We start from the raw sequence: 23,924 nt of genomic DNA on the forward strand, positions 1-23,924 counted from the left end.
CTTACAGATCGACTAACTGCAATAAAGAACAAGCAAATGATAGCAAAACTTGGAAAATTTCAAGCTAAAACAACCCTAATCATAAACAAGACACGTTAAAGATGACAATATACTCAGACACCTACTTTACATGCCAAAACACAGGCTCAAGAAATCCATCCAGTAGGAAGTGTGTCAATTATTATTATTCAGGAAACAAATAATCACCCCAAACATTTCTACATAGTGATTGAAACCATTCTCCGCATTTAAGTCTTCCTTTCGGCCTAACACCTTCTGTCTGTTTTTTTCCACTCCTTTGGCTTTATGAATTCAGTTTTTTAATTGTTTTTCAAACAAACAAGCTTTGATTTTACCATAAACACCAAAACAAAAGTCAAAAGAATTTAGGGTGAAGTACCAAGGATCGTCTTCTTAGATTGCTATACTGAAAGCCACAAAACTTTATATTACACTTGTTATGCTTACTTATCTTGAAATCATACAGTTCCGTTTGTCTAGCGGTTTATGATAAGCAACATTCGAGATGAGGTAGATTTGAGAAATATTTATATTGCTATAATGATATAAATGTTGTGGGGGTGAGGGAATGAAGTTGGCACAGGAATTTAATTACCCTTTCCCCCTCGCTATTCCCTTACCTCTGGAATTATTAGACAGTGCTGCTAGCTGACTTTGTATAACCTGAGTTTTGTTTTATCTCACTGAAATCCCTGAGGCTTTATTCTCGTTTTGTCTCATTAACCAATTTTTATAATGTCTTTTTTTTTTTTTTTAGCCTGATTGTAAGTAAAAGACTTAAGCTAATACGGAGTCTCCTACATTTCTCCTCCCCTTTCTACCACCAGTAACAAGAGGTAGATAAGAGACGTGGAGGAAACTGTGTATTCAAGAGGCTCAGTGGGGACTGGGGAAAGCATTGGATTTACTGAGAGGGAGGGAATACATAAGAGGGTAAAGGATGTAAATGTGTAGCTAAAAAGCAAGCTCTGTTAGTTCTACTTCTCGCAGAACAGTATGTTCTAAAAATGTAGCATTTCATTTGAGATTTTTGATTGAATGGAGTTTGAGGATGGGGCTGAACTTTAAAAGGTTAGTGGCTATAGAGTTTGTTCCTAGCAAACTTCTGAGGAGATCTCTTCCCAGCCTGCTAAGACTGACTATATCAATGACTAACGTGTCTGCACTTAGCTGGGAGGAGCAAGAAATTAATAGAATCACAGAATCCTAAGATGGTTTGGGTTGGAAGGGACCTTAAAGATCATCTAGTTCCAACCCCCCTGCCATGGGCAGGGACACCTTCCACCAGACCAGGTTGCTCAAATCCCCATCCAGCCTGGCCTTGAATACTTCCAGGGAGGGGGCATTTCTGAACACTAACAAGGTGCTGCTGTTAACACCCTTGCAGCACAGGGTAGAAACTAATGCTCAGAATTCAGAGCAGAGAAACATCACAGTTGTGCCAGAAAACATCTGTTGAACTTTGCTGGGTAAAGCAACCTCAAAACAAAACCATCAAAAAATGAACAAATCAATTCATGATTTAAAAAAAAAAAAAAGTCACCAAGCTGCTGCAGTAAAATACAGAAGATTTTTTTTTTAAAAAAAAGTCAAATCAGCACCTTGTTTGAAATTGCTAAGCTCCTGGAGGGGAAGCTCAAATCACAGCCTCATCACTACAGAAAAGAATAAAGCTTACCCCTTGGAAAGCAGGCCAAGATTTGTCATCTCCTCTTCCCCCAAATCCATCAGCTCAGCAGTAAGGATGAGTCTTGAAGCCTTTGAATTAATGCAGTTTCAGTGATTTAACACTTGCTAATCAATTTGACCACAGCTCCTTAGACTCATGCATCCATCCTGGTAATTTTGCTGGACGGACTCAGGATGACTTAGCTTCCAAAAATCAGGTGTTTTCAGGCCAATATGGCCAAAGTAGAATCACAGTCTGGTGAGACTCAATACAGTTATCTGCCACTGCACAACACAGGTAAAAAATTCTATTTATCATTTTAAACAGAGTACAATTAACCCAAGAAGTCCAAGAAGGCAAGGCATCTGAGGACAGGCACTTGAAAAGAAAAAACTAAGCCTTTTCTATGAATAGTCTGAATACCGGCTGGAAAGCAGAGGGGCTATTCATACACATTTTTAAAGAAAAAAACAACCCTCTTTTATGGGGTTTCACCAGGCCACAGGTGACACACATCAACTAGAAGCATAAGAAGGTCAGTCCATGAATGCCCTCTGGAAAGCGCCTTGCCCTGCAGCACACGACACAGGCCATCCACCAACAGTCCATGCTCTGGCATCCCAGCTGGCAGCAGTTCCACACACTAGCACTAATGAGCCATCTACTGTAAACGAGCCTCATCTCACCTGCTGCAAAATAGAGCCAAATACTTCAGAGAAGTCACAGTGCTTGCTCCAAAAAACTTATTTACAGTCTAATGTGAGGCACAGACACAAGTGCAAATGACAAGCAACAGGGCAGAGCTGGCTGGAGCCAGAAGGAGAGATGCTGCAATGCAGTCACATGAAATTTATGAACACGCTCATCTTGAACGAACCAAGATGAATATTTCTAGCAGAGGTGGAGGAATGGCCACCATTACTGATGTATCTTCTGAGCATCAGAAAAGTAAGGCTCAGAGAGGACTCAGTAAGGTGAAAGTTGGTGAATGTCTTGCATGCCTCTTCATGTCTACATTGTCACCTGAGGTATGGGAGCAGGAATGAAAGTTTCCTCATCTTTCACTGGTAAAGCAGAGTTTATCGGTTTTCTTTTTCAGAATTAGCACACTCTGGAGTTTCTGTTAAAATTAAAGAATGAATTTCTTCTTCCTTAATTAACCTGTCGTAAGCATTCACAGAATCATCCTTCGCACAGCTCTGAAAGAGAACAACATTATTTTTAACAGCACTTCTTCATGATGAGCATTGTTTTTTCAGCCCAATAAGACCAACCCGTTTCACAATGTATAGCCTATATTGTGGTGAAAAAGACAAGGTAGCTGGGCAACAAATTGTGCTTATTAGGGACATGGCTTAGGCCTGGTTGACAGAAGAGTTGTCCTCTCTGGAGATGAAGAACTGAAGGTTGGACCCCATCTTAAGAGTGCTTCCAACTACAGCTAATGGGTGAAGCTCAGGTAGGAGGATGGAGAAGTGAGGATGCTTAGTAGAGTTTTCACTGAGATCCTGAGCACATAGAGAAGATCAAGATAATACTCAGAGGTAAGAATGTAGAATTACTTGGTGCAGTAACAAAGCACTTGTCAAAGCACGATGAAGTGTAACAGCTACCATAGTTATGATCCTCACAGCCAAGAGTCCCATCTTACTCTCATAATGATCAATACATGCTGAAATATTTGTCCAAAAGGTAGTAAACTAGGAGGCCAGATCCATGCTTTCCACATAGTTCCGGTTTATTATTAGGTGAATTCAGAATAACCCTGTGGAAAAAGGGAATACTGGATTTTGGCCTCTGACTCCATTTGCAATTGGGAGGGCACAAAAGGAGACTTATTTTCAAAAAGTCAGTGATTCCTGCAACTCCTGTTCAACTGGGAACAGCTATGCACATGCAGCTCCAGACATCCAGATAGTCATTACCCTCTACAAACATTCCACAGGTGGCATAAATTTTGAGACACCACAGTGAGTCAGAAGGTCCCTTCCATACAAGGACTGTGTTCAGAGAACACATACGTTGCCTCATGCCCACATTTGAATTAGGGCTTGTCAGTGAACTTCCCTTGGGATTTTTATAAAGAGCTACTGATTTAGTTTTGTTTAGAAACACAGATAATAAAAAAATGCAGAAGAGTTTCCATAATCAGTATTATGTTTATTTTTCCTGAAATAAGGGCCCATAGCAAGTCTTTCATCAACCAAAGCTTGAAGCAGCTATAGTTAGTTTTGGTTTTTGCCAATGAGAAGCTAAATGTCTCTTTGTACTTCATAGCTAACTGACTGTGACAAATGTAAAAGTGCTAAAAATACAGGTTTCTGGAAGTCAAATATGAACAACTTTATTCAGCATCATAAATATGAGCAACTAGCGGAGAAAGACCTGAATGCTCAGAGGTAGTTTAGTGAAGTTGCAAAAAAAAAAAAAAACCAAAAAACCAAAAACCCCACACCACCAAAACCAAAAACAACACCCACCACAAAAAACAATGAACCAAAAAATCCAACAAAAAAAACCCCAAAACCAACCCAAAACACATTTAAGGGACTAGCAGTCTGTGAAATAACAGAATAATAGAATTCTATTAATGTATCTAGAAAAGTATACGCAACTTGAGGGAAAAAATCCCTCTCGGCGTTGGGCAATTGTTTCTGAACAACTCTTACCATTGTAAATAGTTAGTCTGCATACAACATACTTACGTATATACAGTTGGTTTTAAGATAGACACAAGTATTAGGAAAAAGAAAACTGGAAGCCTATGGACTCTGGTTCAACCAATTAGTTGGCCCAACAGCTTCTTACTAACCTGGGAATCCTCATTCTGCTCTCCAAACATGCGCTTAAGAATTTCTCTAGGGTCCGGAATTGGTGGAAGAATTAGTATCTTAAGCCTTCAGAAAATTAAAAAGAAAAGCTTTAGATGAAAGATGCATTAGTTTAAAAATCACCATTTCAAAGTCATACTTGGGTGCAGTCATGCGAATTTTTGGAGTCAGATTTGGCATCACTGGCCAGCCTTCATCCTCTGTGCAACTGTACCTAATTCTCATTTTTACTCCCCAAACCAAGAGGAAATGAGAATATTCACACAGACAAATTCTAAATAACTTTCCCTGTTGACGAAGACAGCAGCAAAAGCCGACTTCTTAAAAAAATCTGGTAAAATATACTTTATATATAAGCTTAATTTTGAATTTGGACTTCATTGCTTGAAGAGAGCAGAGGCAATAGCTGTGCAACAAGAATCTAACTGTAAGCAGATATAAGCAATATTACCCAAGTGCTATCAGAGCATGCGTATGGTCTATAAACCTAATTCTAATGACTGAGGCACAATGATGCTGCCATTTTTGTTAGGCAATGCATGTTATGGATAAAACAGCTGCTATCAAAACATGCTTCACCATGGACAGTTACCACAAAGAGATGAATTGTAATGCAAGTCAAAGACCAATCAGAATTAGTGGATTGTAAATAAAGGGCGATTGTTATTTACCTTTTTAGATAAACTAGTAGAATTACCATAGATACTGCCACTATTAATGGAATGGTGATTATTAAAACAAAATAGAATGTAGAGTCCGTCTTCTCACCTAGAAAATAAAAATTGTAGAAACTTAGGGATGTTTTGGGATGCTCTTTAGGAATAATGACAAAAAATTAATTCTCTAATTAATTCATAGATGGAATGTTTTTCAAACCCGCTAGCACTTTTGTAGGCAAGGACTCATTTTTCAAAGCATGATATTATACTGTAGATACATTTGGCAAGAAAATGAAAACCAGCAAGACTCAGGGCTGAAAAAACTGATGGCACTGGAAAAGGGGTTATTGCACAGCTACATGGATGGCAACCCCACCAACATATATAGCAGTATAGGCAGCAATTTTTGGCAGTGCTGAAGGACTAGAACTCCTAGGACAAGAGTCCTCTTTTCAACGAAAATTAGATACATAGGAAAACGATCTTTGACTCCCATTTATTTAGCAGACAAAAGGTATTAGATGCCTTACAGATGAAGAATAAAGTGCAACAAATTACAGGAACAATTGTTCTCACCAATACTCTTTTCTTCACTCCAGTCACTATAGAGCTTGCTGCTGTAACACTCGGGCTTTGGTTTTGCTCTCACTTTGAAGATGTACTTGCTATTAGGATCAACACTAGGAATTGACGTATAATTATTTTCAACCTAAGGTACAAAGAAAAGGTAATTTGCTTTGTTCAATTACCAGTGTATTCGCAGTCATTTACAATCACATTTTTATTGTGCAGTTAATGTGTTCTGAATGTTTTGATGGAAGATCTTTTGCTGAATACTGAACTTCATGAAAAAGGACACAGTAGCATTTAAACCAGCACAGACTGCCTAAACAGAGATTCCAAAGCTAAGATTTAATCTTATTCACTGCTACATTTATCACACAGCATTTGGCATCAATGATTAAAGAAAGACCTAGTGTCTGAAATAGTGTCTTTCTTTTTTTTTTTTTGAGAAACATCTGTGATTTACGCTGCCTTCTCCTGTCAGGGCAGCAATGTTGATCCAACTTTGACCATAGCAAAGTCTTCTATGATGCCTCTACAGAGACGCACACACACACACCCTCCCACCAGCTGGGATCAAACTTGCCCTTATTGTTGATCCAAAATGCCTGTTTCCTGAGGAGAGTTGATATCATTCAAGTTTGCTAAATCTGGGGTAGAACAAACAACTCAATATCCTTCGCAGGAGAAGACTGCCACCTTACTTCTAAATTTATCACGCTGTTTACCATGCTGATCAAACAGTACAGTCAGTTTAGCTATGCAGATACAGGCATGAGGACATCCAGGCACTGAACTCAATGCTTTTTACACGTACATTAAAATCAGTGTACCTAAGAGCGCACACCTTTTTCTTCCCCCTCATCCTCAGACTTTTTATCCCCTTGCTTTTCCGTATAACATTCTGTGCTCTGGCGTGCACCAGCAATTAATTTTGCTTTACGGTAATCAAGGCATGTCATTCAAGAACAAGGCAGTCATCTGACTGAGCGCAAACCAACGACAGGAAAACCCAACACTAACAGACAGGAGTCCCATATCACTGAGAAGCAAACAGGTACATGCACTGCAGTATATTTCCTGATAAATGTTGTTTAGTTTAGCATATACTTCTTGTTCAGACTGCTTTGCCGTAACAGATGATGGCAAGGATTCAGAAGACTTGTATGAATTGTGTTCTATAGATATTACTACCAGAAACCCACTATATGGGAGAAAAATCTTATGTCCACATAACACTTCCAGCTAGTGCACCAGCCCATTAACATGCAGCATGCATAATTTTTCATTTTTAAACAGCAAATATTTGAGTTACTATGAATATCAACACAAGTTATAAAAGATACATAGGAAAAAAATCAGTTAACTAAGTAATGAAAAATTACTTTAATTATTTGAGCAGTGTCCAAATCACCATTGTGATATTCAACTTCATAAAATAAACAATTTTCTGGAAAGGTGTCTGATTCACTCCATTCTACATGTATTTCACCATTAATCTTTGACAGTGTAACTCTTCTCGGCATAGCAGGTTTTACTGAAATGCAAAATGGCAGAATTAGTTAAAAGCTGTATTTCACTGATTACAAAAGTTGTTCAAGCCCTGTACTGCATAATACTACACTTTTTCCTCTTTCTGTTCCTAAACTGGTATAAGTTAGCATCAAAAAGTAAAGAAAGAATAAAAATAACAGAAGAAGAAGAGTAAAATTGAGTGGAAAATGAAAAAACAAACCCAAACCACAAACAATACCCCCTCAAACCAAACCCAGTCTATATAATTTCTAAATCAAAGGTCAATAGAAGAAAAGAGCATCTAATCATGTTGTCTCATCCACAGCTTATATGTTGCAAGCTTCTCAAACACAATGATATACTAGCAAACTTCTTTCTTTATATATTTTGTAATGTGGTGTTAGAATTACCGAGGGTGGTAGGATTTTTACTTGCACACACAGGCCTAATTTCTTCAGAATCATCTCTAATCAAAATACTTATAGCTGGGTAAGTATTCAGGACTTTTGGGAAGCTAAGGTTGAAAACGCATCCAAAGATTCCTTGGTCCATAGAATAGTTGTTGCACTTCTTATAGTGTTTCAAACCATCAAACCTACAGGAATAAAAATATTTTTTTAAACTTCAAAAGAATAGGACAGCAAAGGGCAAGCTTATTTTTAAACCTGCGTTACAAACTCTACAGACTGATCTTGCATTAAAGCTGTGCTATAGCATATATGAAAGTAAAGCTAAGCAAAGTAAGAAGCTTCTAACTTATCTCAAGCTTTAGAAAGAATATTATTTTTGTAAAGAGTGTCAAGTAGCAGAAAGAGAGGCAGGTTTGCTTTATATCCAAGCATGAAAGGTAACAGCTGCTTTCAGCTTTGGTTCACATTTTCCACATAGGAAAACAATTTCAAAGGAAAAAAAATATTTAGAAAGCAAAACAATTTGGATCACTTCCCATCAACAGAATTTCACTTCTTGGATAGAATGAGCTGATCAATCTCCCTTAGCAATGCCTCAGGTATCGCAGCTCTTGCTAGAGACGGTCAAGTTTCACCTATTGCCTGCATTTGCTTTTCAAAATGTCAGTACTCACTTCCAATAACAGAGAAGCTATTACAGCCTTCTTCCTTGCTTCAATTTGTGCCCCAAGTTCCAATAAAAATATGCCAGTAGCTTTTACGCCACAGAAAATGGATTTTTAAAAAATTTATTCTGTTTAAGTGATATAGAGTAAATCAGAGCTTCATTTAGGAGCACAATAGGAGTGATGTTCCCCTACTTCACATCTCAACACATAGGGGCTGGGGAAGCCAAAACTATCTCTCCTGTTTTCAGGTCCAGACTCTTTTTTTATCCACCCTTCTCACCTCCCTGCCCTGGGGTTTCATTAAGTTGGGAGGCATTCGGAGAGACAACACCGTGCCCAGGCATCAGCCTGCTCTTGTAAGCCTCCGTTTCAGCAAGTATTACTGTTCCCTGCCTGGATTCATTTGTTCTAAGCTAATATCATATACGTGCTCACTTTGGATGAAAAAAGAGGTTTTTAGAGGAAAATGTCAATGAAGAAGAATAAAAAATGGAACTAAGCAGTAATTTTTCAGGTAATTGTTCACTCATTTCTGAAAAACAAAAACAAAACACAAAATAACCCTCATTTCACCTGCACTATGGAAAATGTATCTTTCAGTCCAAAAGTCAAGTGTTTCCTTAGTTTTCAGCTTTAAAACTAATAAAAAAGTCTTTTTCTTTCTAAGCAGCATGAATCAAAACACTTTGCTGTCACTGCAGCTACATCTTGCATTAAAACTAAGGGGTAAGTTGAAAATATATAGCTCTGGTCTAAAGTATTATTCCAGTAAGTATCCATATACCCAGAAATTCAGATCTTCAACATCTCATTGGTACTGTTCTTGTAATAAAGAAAAAAATTTCTTTATTCTCTAAATTATTATAAAGAATAAAGAAAAATTCTTTATTCTTTTGTTCTCTAAAGAGAACAGTCCTCCCTGCATTTAACTAAAGCAGCAAAGTTTCTGCTGTTTGCTGTCCAAATGCATTAAATCAAGCAGTCAGCCTGCGAGACTGTCACTGGAGAGGAAGAGGAAAAAGTCTATTTAGTCGGTTCAGATAAGACAGAAAGCTGATTTAAAACTACAATAAGGGGCTTTCGGAAAGAAAACTTCGATATTTCAACAGAAGCTAATGCAATCTGGCATTTCCCAAGCCCCATCAACATGCAGATGTATGCATAGATTAGTGTGCACAGATCTTGCTGCCAAGTTTTTGCTCGCACCACAACCCTGTTCCTTTGGAACAAAAGTCTATTTATGGCAGTCAGCTGGCAAGCGTGGATGATGATATAAAGATGTTTATAACTTTCAAGGTGAATCAGTTATTTATGGCATAGAAGATACAAACAAAACTACTGCTAAGCATTATGAATGCTTTAATACCATTTTCCAGTCATTTAAGAGCTGACAAATACGTTAGTGAGTGATTCTGACTTAAACGGCCCATGTTTGTTGGGCTGCAAAGCAATTAATATATTGGTCTAGCTCAGTTCTTAATTATTCTCTATTTGAATCCACAATTAGAAAAAATAAGAAAGCAATAGCAGTTATTTTAAAATGGGCTACAAAGCAGCCAGTGCTTCACATAATAGTTACATCAACTTCCCGAAAAGACTCAGCAACAGCCACCTCTTGACCCTTCAGCAGCAAAGTTTTCTGTTGGACAGGACCCAACACTAACTTGTATGCAATGCTCTGGGACCTTTCAAAGCCACAGGAAGCAGACAAGTAAAACGTGTAATGTAAAACTAAAGATTAGCAATAAAGCACTTTAGAGCTGGGAATAAAAAGCTCATACGAACCAGTAGAACAATGTATAATTGGTATCGCTGCTTGCGTTCTCCCCAGGACGCCACATACAAACCATGTACTCCAAATTGTGCCAAACACAGCTCAAGTCAACAGCGGCAGTACCTGGAATACCTGCAAGGCAAGTTGGAAAAGTCTCTTAAGATTTATTTTGCCAGCAAAGTCTTCTCCCCAATTTCCAGAGGTAAAACATCCCTTTTTACATAACTGAAACTGGAAGGCAAAGACGGGTTATCTCTCAGCCTGCACTGCCTGTCTCAGCACAGCCAGTGATGAATTCCAGTTGTTTATTGCTTGCAAGAGCTGAAATCTCAGCAGGGCATCTTCTAAATGCAAGCTAATGGTAACAGTGAATCTCAGTTTCCACCATGTCTGAATTACTAGTTAGAATTACCTGATGCTAAGGACAAAGTGTTGAGTCAGGAAAATATTTTGTTCTATTAAGCTACAGATACTTTAAAAAGGAGTTAAAGTAACTGTTAATTATATGAAGAGCACTTAGCTTTGTTATAGCTATTACAGCCATCAACGTTAAAAACAGTCAGCATTTAATTCTCCAGATACAATATTAATTTCTCAGTATTCTGAATATGGAAATACCTGTAGATCTTAAATATAGACTAAAACAATGCTGGCGTAAGTTGAATTTTTAATTGCGACCCATATACCTCTAGACATTCAACTTCTTCAACATATTGAAAACTCAAATCACAGAACATAAATACAAATGAGTACATGGCAATTGTGAATAGAAACATCAATGTATCTCCCAGGCAGAGCAATTACAGAATAAAGGGGCAGTATCACCTCCCTCGACCTGCTGGCCATGCTTCTTTTGATGCAGACCAGGATGTGGTTGGCCTTCTAGGCTGCAAGCACGCACTGCCGGCTCATGTTGAGCTCGTCAACCATCACCCCCAAGTCCTTCTCCTCAGGGCTGCTCTCAACCCATTCTCCACCCAGCCTGTATTTGTGCTTCAGATTGCCCCGACCCACATGCAGGACCTGGAGTAGTGCGTTCAGCTCTGGGGCCCCCCAACATAAGAAGGACATGGAGCTGTTGGAGCAAGTCCAGAGGAGGGCCACGAAGATGATCAGAGGGCTGGAGCACCTCTCCTATGAAGACAGGCTGAGAGAGTTGGGGCTGTTCAGCCTGGAGAAGAAAAGGCTCCAGGGAGACCTTATAGCAGCCTTCCAGTATCTGAAGGGGGCCTACAGGAAAGCAGGAGAGGGGCTTTTTACAAGGACAAGTAGTGACAGGACGAGGGGGAATAGTTTTAAAGTGAAAGAGGGGAGATTTAGATTAGATATTAGGAAGAAATTCTTTACTATGAGGGTGGTGAGACACTGGAACAGGCTGCCCAGAGAAGTTGTGGCTGCCCCCTCCCTGGCAGTGTTCAAGGCCAGGTTGGATGGGGCTTTGAACAACCTGGTCTAGAGGAAAGGTGTCCCTGCCTGTGGCAGGGGGGGTGGAACTAGATGATCTTTAAGGTCCCTTCCAACCCAAACCATTCTATGATTCTATGATATTCAATCTTGCATTTTTGTATGGTACGAGTTCTTTATACTGTATTAAGATATTACAGCATATTAGATATTTTTTCCTTGTAACAAGTAGCAACATCTCCATGAACTAAAAATAAAATGCATGTTAATTTTATCAACAGTCCAGACTTTTATTGATAGCAAACCCCAAACCACCTTCTACTTCCGAGCTTGCATTCTCCCTGAAGTAGCAACTGTCTACAAGTATAGGAAAATGAAACTGGTTTTCCTATTCCAAGAAGTATTTAAAAATATTTTATCTGCAAGCAGACTTTTAAAAGCCCCAAGCTGTTTAGTACACACTGCCCTAATCACTCACTTCCCTGATTTTCCAGAACACCCTTCTGACAGACACGCAGACAAGCCTGGTAAGGTCTCAGATTCTCCCATCCACATGTGGTTTTCATCCACATCGAGTCACGCTCCTGGGTTAGACCAACTTTTACTACTCAAAGCAAGAAGCTCTATTTCCTTGCTGAACCTCCTAGCTTTCAGCATCCAGCAGAACACATTAAAGTCTGCTTCCTAACAATTTTGCTATGGACCCCTTGTTTCTGGATGTCAATAAACAAAAAATATTTTTTCTCTATTCATTTCGCTATACACAGTTTTGTAGACCCCAGTCATCTCTTTTGAAAAAGAGAGAACCCTACTATAATTATTTGATTAACTCACTATTTATTCAACAAGTTGTTAAATTTGCTAGATTCATCCCTCTAACATTTACAAATGTAGGGTTATTTTAGGGACTTCTGCTTGTACAGAAAAATCATACAAAATAAACTGACTTAGATGTTAGTAATGAAGCCAGCAGGCTTAAAACAACCTAAGTTGTCCCTTGTCTCACAACCACAGCACGGCAGAGACAATAGGAGTAACAGGAATCACTTCATTGTCTTGGAGGAGCATTTAAATTTTACAGGCTTGCCCATAAGGTTTTAAGTGTCAGAAGACTCCATTTAGGTTTAAATGTAGTATAATAATTTCATTTAAACTCTATGAACTGAACTAGCCCTTGTCTCTGGAATCTCCATATTCTCCATATATTTCTCTGATATATGTCTATGATATGTTGTTAAAACAGCACAGAGAACAAGGCTGTGTCTCCTCAGGCCAAGAGGGGCACAGCTGTCCCAGGTCTGGCAGCTGCACATGTTACCTTTTGGCAGAAGAGAGGTCTCCACCCACTGGCTGGGCTCGCTGGTGTTATTGTACTTGCATTCACTTCTCACTTTGAAACGCATTTCCTCATTCAAGAACGTATCTGTCACACGGAAGCGACTCTTACTCCATTCCTGGGTTTAGATGGGGGAGGAAAGAAAACCAGAACCTTTGGTACACCATATCGGACACACGCGAATTACTATGAATATGTAAGAATGTAAGATACATTACAGGCCCTCAGAAGGACTGCAACTCGAAGCCAAATGAAATGAGTGTCTGACAACACAGGAAGCCTTAGCATCACTTAGCTTTTCTTTTTCCTCATCAGGCACACTCAGAACTTGCCAAAGGTAAACTGCTCTTACTGCAGTGACCTGTAGACATGAGCAATGGCCATACGGAGATCAAGGAACAACTATATAGTGGGAGAAAATGGTCCTACAGAGAGTCTTCATGGATAATGCAAAATAAGCATGTTTATACTACAGCTGTACAAACAGGAGCTTACAGAACTAACCTTCATCTTTCTCTTGCGTGCACACGAGTGTGTGACAAAGAGAAGGCAGAACATTTGAGGACATAACCAAAAAGCAATACGAAGCATTTGCATGGATTTAAGGAACAAAGTAAAAAAATTATCAAAACAAATCCACAAGTGTCTATTAAATACAATGACACCACATCAGGTGCAAGTAGTCCATGAGCTTCTGTTTTCATAAGAGAGTATGTGTTTGTGTGAGAAAAAGGCTTGCCCTTTTCTCATACGCTTTCTTGAGCATCTTTTATTGGGCTAGGGGGACATCTTTTACTAACTGGAAACAGGATAAAAAAAAAAATATCTTTGTTATGACCAAAGAATGGTGTAACCACTCATGTATAAAAAAAAAAATATTGGCACTAATGAGAGGGCAAGGAAATCAAACAGCAACAAACAGACTAGGTTCTACCAGCTGTAATGCAAAAAGATGCAGCAAGATGATACGCAGTCTGGTTCATCCTGTCCCATGAAACTGCTCTCCTACAGCTCTTTCACTGCTTCTGACCTTAACAACTGTTAGACCCTTCCACAAACTCATTCAGCTTGTTAACCAAGCAGACTTTCAACTTGTTCATTTGTTAATGAACCCATCAGAGGAGGTAAACAGGTTTCTGCTGAGTTAGCAAGTTCAACTAGCTCATCTAAAGGTCCTATTAAGATCATTAGAGACAGGGATGTCAAAAATGACATATCACCCTTTTAGCAGTGTTAAGCCATTAAATCAGCTCATCTGTTTGTGAAACCACAGCCTTACTTCAAGTCCAGGATGTTGGACATCTTGGAGTTGTCAGAAAAATACGGCTGTCACCATGAAGAGACCATTGTAAACATCAGGACATAAAACGATAACAGGGCTCAACAACAAAGGACTGTTCCAAGAAGCATCGTATTGATCTTAACCGTATCCAAAATAGCAGCGCTGCCAAACCCACAGTTGGTGTGTATTCAAGGCTTCAAATTCTCTTGGTTTGGAATTATGGACTGACTGCATATTATTTTACTGGCAATAATTGTAAAAATATTTGTCCTGCAGCCCCTTCAGTACCATGGCAATGCTGCTCTCAGTCCTGACCAAACAGTTGTTAACCCACACAGAGGACCACATCCGGGCTGCAAACCATCTAACAGAGAAACAAAAACAAACGCCCAAAAGGAAGAAGTTTTACAATTTCTGTTCCAGGGAACAAATGTGTTCCATGTTGTATTCGTAACACAACCCCCGTGGATAACCGTAAGCACAGGCGCTGTGACACGGCAAACACGGGAATACATTAATACTTGGCATTACCTCCAAAAGACGCTGTACTGTCAAATCACAACTACACCAAGGTTCATGTACACACCTCTTAAATTGAGTTCAAAGTGATAGACTGCCCTATATATATTTTATTATTTCTAGAAAGCTGCATAGGCAAAGACTTAAACAAGTCTTTTCACATTATTATTATGGTACTTCTATGTTATCAGTAGCAGCTCAATTATCAGAGAGCGACAGACAGATTTTTCTCATCTGAAGATCCCACACACTGGTATGACTCATTTTTGAGGTTTTGATTCCATAACAAGAATTAAATGCTGCATTAAAATTGTACTTATATATATTTATATATACTTACACACACAATTTTATCACAAGAAGACATTTACTGGAGCATAGCAGAGTTTAAAGAGGCGATACACTTACTCTTTTGTCCTGAGGGACCTCATCAATCACGATGTCGCTGGAATACTCCAGGTCGCAGCTACTGCTGACGTTCTCTGGGGGGTTCCACGTCCAGTTCAGGGTGCAGATTTGGATAAATGAGTAGTCCAGGTTGGATGGAGGTGGAAGAACTTTAGCTCCTAAAAGAAAGCGGTTATCAGTGTAATAATCCTGTTGGTCTACATTTTACCATTAGTAATACTGACAGACTTTCAACTCTCCAACAGAGAAGACCACAAAAGACTTCTCAACTTTGTCAGCTCCCATTTGCAATCAGATAAGCTACCGCCCACTAAATTGTTTCTACTATTCCTGTTATCTCAGTCCACTAATAATTTGAATAATTGTAAGAAATGCACACACACACAAAAAAATCATTGAAAAGTAATTTTAAAGAAATTGCATCATGCAACAATGTAGTGGCCGTGGTAATGAAACTTATGCTCGTGGAGGGAAGATGAGTCTCATTTTTCAGGTCTTTTCTCTGCAAGTTTGCGTCACTCATGCTGCATTTTTAGTAAAAATAGTACATACATTTTGTGGAGCAATTAACACTTTATTCTACCCCAAAATTATCCATCAATGCAGTTCTAGTGAGAAAACTTTACAAAGGCAAGTGATTACATCTTGCAGGCAACAGCTGTATGGTAGAAACACAATTTAGCTCAATCCAAGCAAAACCGAGAATGTTAAAAAACAACAAAGAAATCACAATTACTCACCTATCAAACTTTTAATGCTATGCTCTGGCACAGTGAGCAAAACCAGTGTGGGACAAATAGTAATTTGCTGCTCGTGCACTTCAGTGGTACCTTTTTTCACCTCCCCAAAAGCGAGACAGAAGCAGAGAAAGAGCTACGACTCAGAGACAGTTGCTGGGATAAATCCATTTGTGCACTGACCCTTCCTTAATCTTGTGTACTGAGTCACAGAATACTCAATATCCAGCCACACAGCTTGAAGGTCGTATTAGAAAACAAAGATGGGAAATACAGCAGAAAATAGAAAACTGCCAGGAAAAATAAAAGTATGTGTCAGACTCCAATTCTAGAAAAAATTACTAATTGGTAATTCCCTAAGAAAATGAAAGTGAATTTTGTTTTTTTCTAAAGGGCTACTCTAATGTGTACTATTAGGAGATATTAAATAAGAGGCCAAATGATACTTCTTCTCAAGGGTATCTACATCACTGAAGCACCACCACCTATTTGTCCGTGGAAAGACAGTACCCTTGTTATGCAGCAGTTTCACAAACACTTCCAATTGAAATCAACTAGGGCTGCAGGTCTTGCTCATCCCAGAAAACTTGCTTGTCCCAGGAAACCAGGCTTGACCCACCCCAGCATTTGGGGGAGCAGACAGGGAAAGGGCAGAATAATTCCACCGAGATCAGTTTTCCCATCCAGGTCATGGCGCAGCTCCATTTCCTTCTACCAGCACATGGAAGAGGGCAGATGGAAAGGCAAACCAGCTTCTTTCAGCAAGAATTCTGCTCACAGAATCCATCACGCCGTTATCTTACACTTCCCGAGAGACTTAGCTGCCAAAGCTTGAAGGAAATTCATCAAACTCCTAGAGTTTTCTCAGACCTTTGCACAGATAAAGGACAAGCAATAGTAGAGATCAGACATTGTTACCATCTGTGTGTCCGCGTGTATGTGTGGATAATGTATACTTGCACAGAAAATGAAAATAATTACTAGGATTTACTGTTTTAGTCTGAATATGCTTAGCTTTTTTGGATACTTAAAACTTTTGAGATATTTTTGTTTGTTTAGTTTTATAGCCGACCTTGGGAGCAGAGAAGAGAAATTTTTGTTTTTATAAAAATACTGTCTCCTCTGAGAAAACTGAACCTAACCAGAACATCTTTGCCTATTACTTGTTCCACTAACAAAAACTTCTGATGCGTTTTAGGAACAGCATTTGGGGCTTAAGTTTGCAAATCCTTTAGATCACATAAAAAAAAAAAAAGGATCTATTCAACAAGACTACACAACTCCAAGCATTCTGTCTTTTCATGATCACACTTTTTATTACCTACAAAGGCCACCAACCATTTAAAAAAAGTGTCATCCCTGATTGCCGTTCTGAAGTTCTACACATTTTCTTTAATAGGTTTGATTAGAAGTAATTGTGCTTAAACTTTCAGATTTCTAACCTCACAATGTAAGAACTAGGAATATTCCAGGTTTAGAAATAAATGAATAAATTGTATTAGCATAAAAAGTTTAAATCTAGTAGGTTTTAGATTAGCCGATACAATTCTGAAGCGCTTTAACGTATTCAGCTGAAGATTTGCTTTTAGTCATAGGCTTGGCCAGTCTCATACTTTCGTTGTGTAAAGTATACGTACAGTCTAATACTTTCGTTATTAAAATCTTATCACTACAGCAATTCAGCAGAACAACTAAAAGACCAACTATGAAACACAAGCAAGACATTATTTCACTCTTAAAAAAGAAAACCACAGTGATGCTTCTAAGAAAATAAAGTGCAGCAGTAACTAGTAGAGATTAGCTGAAGCAATCTAGCATAAAAACCATTTTATTTCTAAAAGCGATACTATGGAAACATCAACAAATACTTTGCATCAAGTATCGTAAGTTTTGTAAAGTACACTTTGTATTTGTATTTTGTTCTCCCCTATTTTCTTGATGTTGATTTCATAGTTATAAAACGAATTGTAGCCAGTTGAAAAATAACAATTCTCTAATGTTTGCAACTATTATTTTTGCATAATACTAGCAAAGACAGAACTAGTAAGGCTTCGCGCTCCGTTTCTTATGAAACCCTCTCACACACACACACACACACTCACCTTTCCTGCAACTAAACGTTCGTGCTTCCAACAGCGGGGAAAATAAAAGTAACGGCAAATGTAATGGGGAAAGCACACAGCAAGGGAAACTGTTAATGCCCCGAGCTCCCGCAACCAGCAAACCCAGTTCCCGCAACCAGCAAACCCAGCTCCCGCACTCCGCCGCAAGACAGGCACAGGGAGAGGGGCGGTGGGCTTCTGCTTTGGTTTTTAAGACAGAGACAATCCCGGGAATCGTAGATAGAGCTTAAAAGATTTCTGCTGACCCCCTCAAACGCCGTCTTATAGAGAGAGAAAAGCAGATTTTTAAGCATCCCCGTTCCTCTGCCCGGCAAGAGGCAGCGCGCTGCGGGCACCGCTCCCGCACACGGCTGACGCGCTTCGGCCGATTTCTACTACAAAATGAAAGCGTTTGGCTCAGGCATACGGACACGTACGCACCAAGCCCGCAGCCGAGCGGGCAGTGCAGCTCGCCCGGCCGCCCGGCCCACGGGTGTCCCCCAGCAGCGGCTCCCGCGGGTGTCCCGCCCGGCTCCGCCGGCCGGGGCGAGCGCCCCGGAGCGGAGCGGGGCGAGCCCCTGGCAGCCGCCCGGTGGTCCTGCTCCCCGTCCCGCTCCTACCTGCCACCGTCCCCGCGGCGACCACCCAGCAGACGGCGAGGAGAAGCCGCCGCCGCAGCGGGGCTCCGGCTGGATCCATGGCTCCGGCGTCCCGGCCGCCCGAGCCTGGCCCCTCGCTCCCACTTCCCGTCGCGGGGGCCGGGCCAGACGGGAAGAGCCGCGCCGCGGCCCGCCCAGGTAACCCGAGCCCGCCGGGGAGCGGCGAGCGGCGGCAGCGCTCCGCCCCCGCTACCTGGGCCGCACCGCCTTGCCCGCACCGGGCCGCGCTCCCGGCCCCCGCGGCCCCCCCGCCGCCGCTGCCCCCGGGGTGCCCGCTGCCCCCGGGGTGTCCGCTGCCGCGGCGCTGGGCTGCGTCCCTGCTGCTGCGAGCGGAGCTTCCCACGACATCCCCTGGCCCGGCGCTGCCCTCACTCCACTCCCTCCGTGGTCACCCCGTGTGTCACCCCGTGTGTCACCCCCTGCCTTCCTTCCGGCCTCTGCTGGCCACCGCTGCCTCCCGCACCCACCCTACAGGGACACTGCTTTCCCCCGGCGCCTCCCCAAGCCCCGCCATGGCTCTGCCGCACACCCAGAGCAGCGTCAGCGCTGCCCCAGGACCCCGGGCACTGCCCGCACCCCCTGCAGGGACCACAGCCGGCACCACGCACCACACACCACGCTGCTCCCCCGGCTCCAGCCCGGTGGCCCACCGCCCCCTTCTGCAACACCCTGCCAACTCCCTTCCCATTGCACTTCAGCGCGGCCATAAACTGTGAAAGACCTTGTTTTGGGAGTCAAAGTCGTTTTCCTTTTACAGCCAGATCTATACTCGGCTCCTACTACTATTGAAACACGCCCAAGACATTCCTATCCTCTCACCAGGAAATCAGCCTTGTTAGCACATCTCCTACTAGTTCTCTTGATGTTAAAGCTGGTCATTCAATCCCCCTGGTAGAACTCCTCTTTTCAAAATCCCTCCTGCAAATTCAGGCCATTTCTATAGTTCTCAGCTGTGCTAAAAATGCATATTGTTCTTTTTCTGATCCACTACTCCAGAGTCTTCTTCCTACAAACCTTCCCAAACACCCTCTGCTTCAGCCCCTTCCAGACATGATATGATCACTTGCAATTTTGCTCTCACTTTTATTGGTGTGACATGGCAAGTAGTTTTTCCAAATTTCCACAAAAGCGGGAATATCATGCAGGTGATATTTTGATACATTTCAGGATAAGAAAACATTTGGGATAAGTTTTTTTCTTCTGAACTAGATTTTTGTGGTAGCTAGCGAGCTTGCTCCTAGTTGCCACCCAAATACAGGTATTATAAAGATAGTTCAGATCCAGCAGAGATGTGATGCAGGTCCATGCATCAACTTTCCAGCAGAGAGGAAACTTTGGGTAAGTTTCAAGGCAAAGCAAAATTCATTAGTGAAAATTACTTATTCCTACACCAACAGAATGTTTCAATATTTACTCAGCTCTTCAAAGAGTTTTGCAAGAGTTCATCTGCTTTTTAGATATTCATTTTAGAAAAAGGGAAGCGGATCTTTTTATGATAGGGTGGGGAATATCCTGTGTTAATGTTGGGTTTTTTTTTGCTTTTCTGCCTGCTTGTTTTTATACTCCTGGGAAAAGAAGAGACTTTAGCACCTTTCCTAGTTGCTGTTAGAAAGCATCCAAGGGCCTGCAATTATAATCAAATAAAAACTGTGGTTTAAAGTTCCAGGAGGTGGAAAGTTTAAGCTGTGCGACTGTGTTCCATCTGCGTGGCGACCTATAGCCAACATGGACTATGCCTGCTAGCATACTCTACCCATGTAGAGTAAAGATGATCCGAGATACAGCGACCTCCCTCTTGCTTTCAGTTTCCTTGCTAATGTTTTTTTTCCTTCCTTCTTTCTCTTCTGTCCACTCTTTTCTCTGGGGAGAGCCAGTACCAAGCACACAGCCAATGGTTTGCACACTTTTGGCTGCTTGCCTGTTGATAGAGCCAGATGAAATGTTTTTCCCCGGCTCTCTCCTTCCTCCCCAAGGACTTGTTGTTACATTCCCATCTGGGTGCACAGCAATCAGAACTCCTGCCAAAGCCTTTGATCTCTGCCACCTACCCAAGACTTCCTGTTTCTCAATCTCATGGAGTCCTGTCCTGAATCTTTCTGTTGCAAATCTCATGCTCGCTCATGTTCTTCTTAGACAATACGCCTGCGCTGTAGTGACTGGAACTCATCTAGACACACCTGAGGTATCTTTAAAATGATCTGTTAAGTACTTGGGGTATGGCTTCATGCTTAGTGCAAACTTATTTATGTTCATGCTGGTCATCTGCCCTTGGCCGTGCGTTCCTGCTGTTTTCAGCAACCAAAGCTAGTGATCATGGGGCTGTGCAGTGAGTTTGCTGATGCATTAAAAAAAAGCTAATATTTTTTTTCTGTACATTTTCTCTAAATCGTATCAACAAATGACACTGATGCATGGTTTGGCTGCATGATTACTAGGTCCAACAAGAGGCAGCAGTAAAGAGCAGCATGGGGCTGTGGGGAATTGTCCCTTTTGGGAGCAGAAGAGTCCTTTGTTGCCTCACACTGATGGTGAGATGCCTCCTTTATAGTTTCTGATTTTGCAGCAGCTTCAGTGAATGCTTTAGGTCTCAACTGACACAATTACAGGCTCTTCAGAAGATGGCTGGGGTCAGTTCAAATAACAGCTCAGTCAATTAGAATACAGCTGGACCCGAGGCAAAAAATCCAAAATTGTGAGCTGAAACCCCCCAGTCTGACTCACGGGGCCTCTCCCTTTTCGACCTCAGTGTTCTTTGGGGGATGTCTAGAGCTTTGTGACAGGTGTGTTCAACATGGCCATGAACTCCACAAGTTCTCTCCAACCTGCTGCCCAAGCATCATCGGAAATCAGAAATTACGCAGAATAAAAACTTTGAAGAGCACTTTACGGTAGATATAGAACCATGTATGCTTGTGCAAAAATTGTATCCCTCTCCAATAAATTGCTACTGCAGGTCCATGCATCAACTTTTCTGCTCACGGTTCCCTAAATACCAAGGTCTATTTAATTCATCTTTTTATTTGGCAAGGGAGTAACTCCTTTGCCTCTTGTTACCCATCAAGGGAGGCAGGGCATGAACCTGGTTCTACAGCTGTTTGGCCAAGGTTTGCAGGAGCCCCGTACCGGATGCCTCCCCGGTAGAAAACAGCAGTAGAAAAAACCAGTTTGTCCTTTATCTGATGGTGTGAGGTAAATAATACTTATACCTGACTTCCATGACATCATGTAATAGCCAATACAACTGCCTAAGCTTGGCACATACATTAGTATACTAGCCATTTAAGTTGAGTTAGTTAGAGTGACAATAAATACATTGCCAAAGAGCATTAGTCTGGGTTTGAAAATTGAAACTATAAAACAAGAGCAAAAACCGATCACAAACTTATGGAATATTCTTTAGGAAAGTAGGGTGATTTGCTGGGACATTTCCTTACTAGTGATTCACACCTTATTGCTATTCATAACTTTGTATGCACGTCTATATCTGTCTCGGGTTTCCTGACGAATCATGGTTTTGGGATCCTCCGAGCTGGATGTGTGGCATTTGTGCTCCTTCAGTTATTTCTGAATCAACACCTTCTATTTGCTGCTGAATACTTTAGTCTTAACAATTTCATTTGGTGTACTTACGTATTTGAAGATTTATTACAGTAATCTTCTTCAGAGGCAGCATTTGCGATAGCTCATTTGACTAGGTTTTAGTCCCATGAATCTTACACTGGTGTTAGCTTCAGGTCACTCATCCCGTTCTGTGAAGGGAAAAACCCCCAAGCAAAACATGTCTATTGCAACACTCATTTTTCCTGTTTTTGTAGTCTTTTATTTTGACCTGGAACAAACTCTCTTTTTTCTGGATCGACTGAAATGTGATTTTTGCCCTGACTTCTTGTCAAAATTCTTGATTCTTCAAAAAAAAAAAAAAAAGAGAATAAAAAGAGCAATATAGGATGGTAGTACTCGGTGTCAGAGGTATATCAGTTAACAACCGAGGCAAACGGGATGTACCATTCTGTCGTCACACACAGAAGGTTGAGCAGGGCTTGTACAACACACTTATTATATACAACATGCACGATAAAAGCACTTCTGTAATGAATATGTAGTACCAGGTTTAAATTTACATGAAAAGAGAGTAAATTACATCCAGAATAGCTGAAATATTATGTGTATATCATAATTGGTTCATCATTGCTTGACACAAGCATATTACTTAAAGGTTAAGTATTACAGTCTGTGGTTGCATAATAATGAGCAGTACACAGTATTCCTCAAACCAGTAAGAACCCCTTGTTTAATTAGAAGAACTCAGCTCAGTGAACATCCAATGAACATGTTACTCTCCTCAAGTGGGTAAACTGAGTAAGATGTGGCTTAATTTGGATGAGACTTTTGAGCCCATGACTTCCGCTTATGTTTTCCTCCAGTCTTTTGGGCTGTGTTACATCAGATTGTAGGGTTGTTCTGAAGCCTGCTGTGAAGTCCATGGCACTCTGTCTCTACAGGAAGGGAAATCAAACATTTCATCTACTTTGAGACAAAAGGTGTTATGTTTATGTGAAGTCTTATTCTATATTAAAATACCATGTGGCATATGTTCAAAAGGCTTCTGGAACAAAATAAACACGTTATAGGTCTTCTCACATCCATGATTTTCCACTTCTTGGCCTATCTCGTGAAAATTTCTGTAATCAGAAGAAATTTAGAACATCAAGTAGTATGTAGAAATATATCCTTGGCTGCAGTAAATTCTGCATTCCAGATTTTTTTGGGGAAAGAAATGTAACTCTGAAGTTATTTGTCTTAAAATACTACTTTCTAATCTCTCTGCAGCGAGAAAAGCGGTAAGTCAAAGACAACAGTAAATGTTTACACTTTGCTCACTCTAGCTGGGTGTATAAATCTCTATAAGCCTGCTGTTGTACATAAAGAGCTGGCAGACCCTGTGTTGCTTTGTATGTTGTATTTGCAAACAACCTGGCTCTAACACATACCATTATCCAAAACAGTCCTGATATTGAGAGTAGCCAAGTGCTTTTAATCCTCATTGACAAATACTTTACCCTACTTCTTCTCCTTTTATGCAAACAATTGAGCGATTGCAAAATTACCAGTGCATCCCTTCTGAAGACTTGACGTGTTATACAGCAGTTTTGCAGCAAAAGTAAATAGAGGGGTATATATATAATAGGTATGTGTAGCTGTATTGATATATAGAAAGAGTGCATGCCAGGTTATAATTTGAAATATGTCTACTAATTTTTACAGACCAAAAAACTCCCACTGTCCTTTAGGCAGTGTAAGAGAACCAGAAGGGTTAATGAACAATACACATTTATATTCTTCCAAAAAAGGCAGCAAATAGGAAG

The 23,924-nt window shown here is 40.8% G+C and overlaps 2 protein-coding genes across 2 annotated transcripts in view; both read right to left on the reverse strand.

The window, feature by feature from the left end:
- Positions 1 to 21: 21 nt before the first annotated feature.
- Positions 22 to 19,072, reverse strand: IL13RA1 (interleukin 13 receptor subunit alpha 1). Its single transcript, XM_068412137.1, has 11 exons — positions 19,031 to 19,072; positions 18,520 to 18,751; positions 15,061 to 15,218; positions 12,834 to 12,969; positions 10,123 to 10,243; positions 7,670 to 7,854; positions 7,130 to 7,281; positions 5,757 to 5,889; positions 5,193 to 5,289; positions 4,503 to 4,587; positions 22 to 2,889 (listed from the first exon to the last, which is right to left on the reverse strand). Exons 1-11 carry the CDS (start codon positions 19,070 to 19,072, stop codon positions 2,770 to 2,772), a joined length of 1,461 nt encoding a protein of 486 aa, XP_068268238.1. The 3' UTR covers positions 22 to 2,769.
- Positions 19,073 to 22,393: 3,321 nt separating this feature from the next.
- Positions 22,394 to 23,924, reverse strand: part of DOCK11 (dedicator of cytokinesis 11) — an 88,418-nt gene continuing 86,887 nt past the window's right edge. Inside the window, exon 56 of the transcript XR_011049162.1 lies at positions 22,394 to 23,240. The gene's annotated coding sequence lies outside the window, so the exon portion shown is untranslated. The remainder of the gene's footprint in view (positions 23,241 to 23,924) is intronic.

The sequence above is a fragment of the Nyctibius grandis genome, chromosome 13 (assembly GCF_013368605.1).
Source record: "Nyctibius grandis isolate bNycGra1 chromosome 13, bNycGra1.pri, whole genome shotgun sequence".
In the NCBI taxonomy this organism is placed as follows: Eukaryota; Metazoa; Chordata; class Aves; order Nyctibiiformes; family Nyctibiidae; genus Nyctibius; species Nyctibius grandis.

Bases quoted from the DNA above. Each gene is read 5' to 3' on its own strand.
- IL13RA1 (XM_068412137.1), bottom strand. From the start codon at position 19,072: ATGGCGGGGCTTGGGGAGGCGCCGGGGGAAAGCAGTGTCCCT. The intron at 15,219-18,519 runs GTAGGAGCGGGA...GCTTTCTTTTAG, and splicing joins CGCCGCGGGGACGGTGGCAG to GAGCTAAAGTTCTTCCACCT. The intron at 4,588-5,192 runs GTAAATAACAAT...AATTTTCTGAAG, and splicing joins CTACTAGTTTATCTAAAAAG to GCTTAAGATACTAATTCTTC.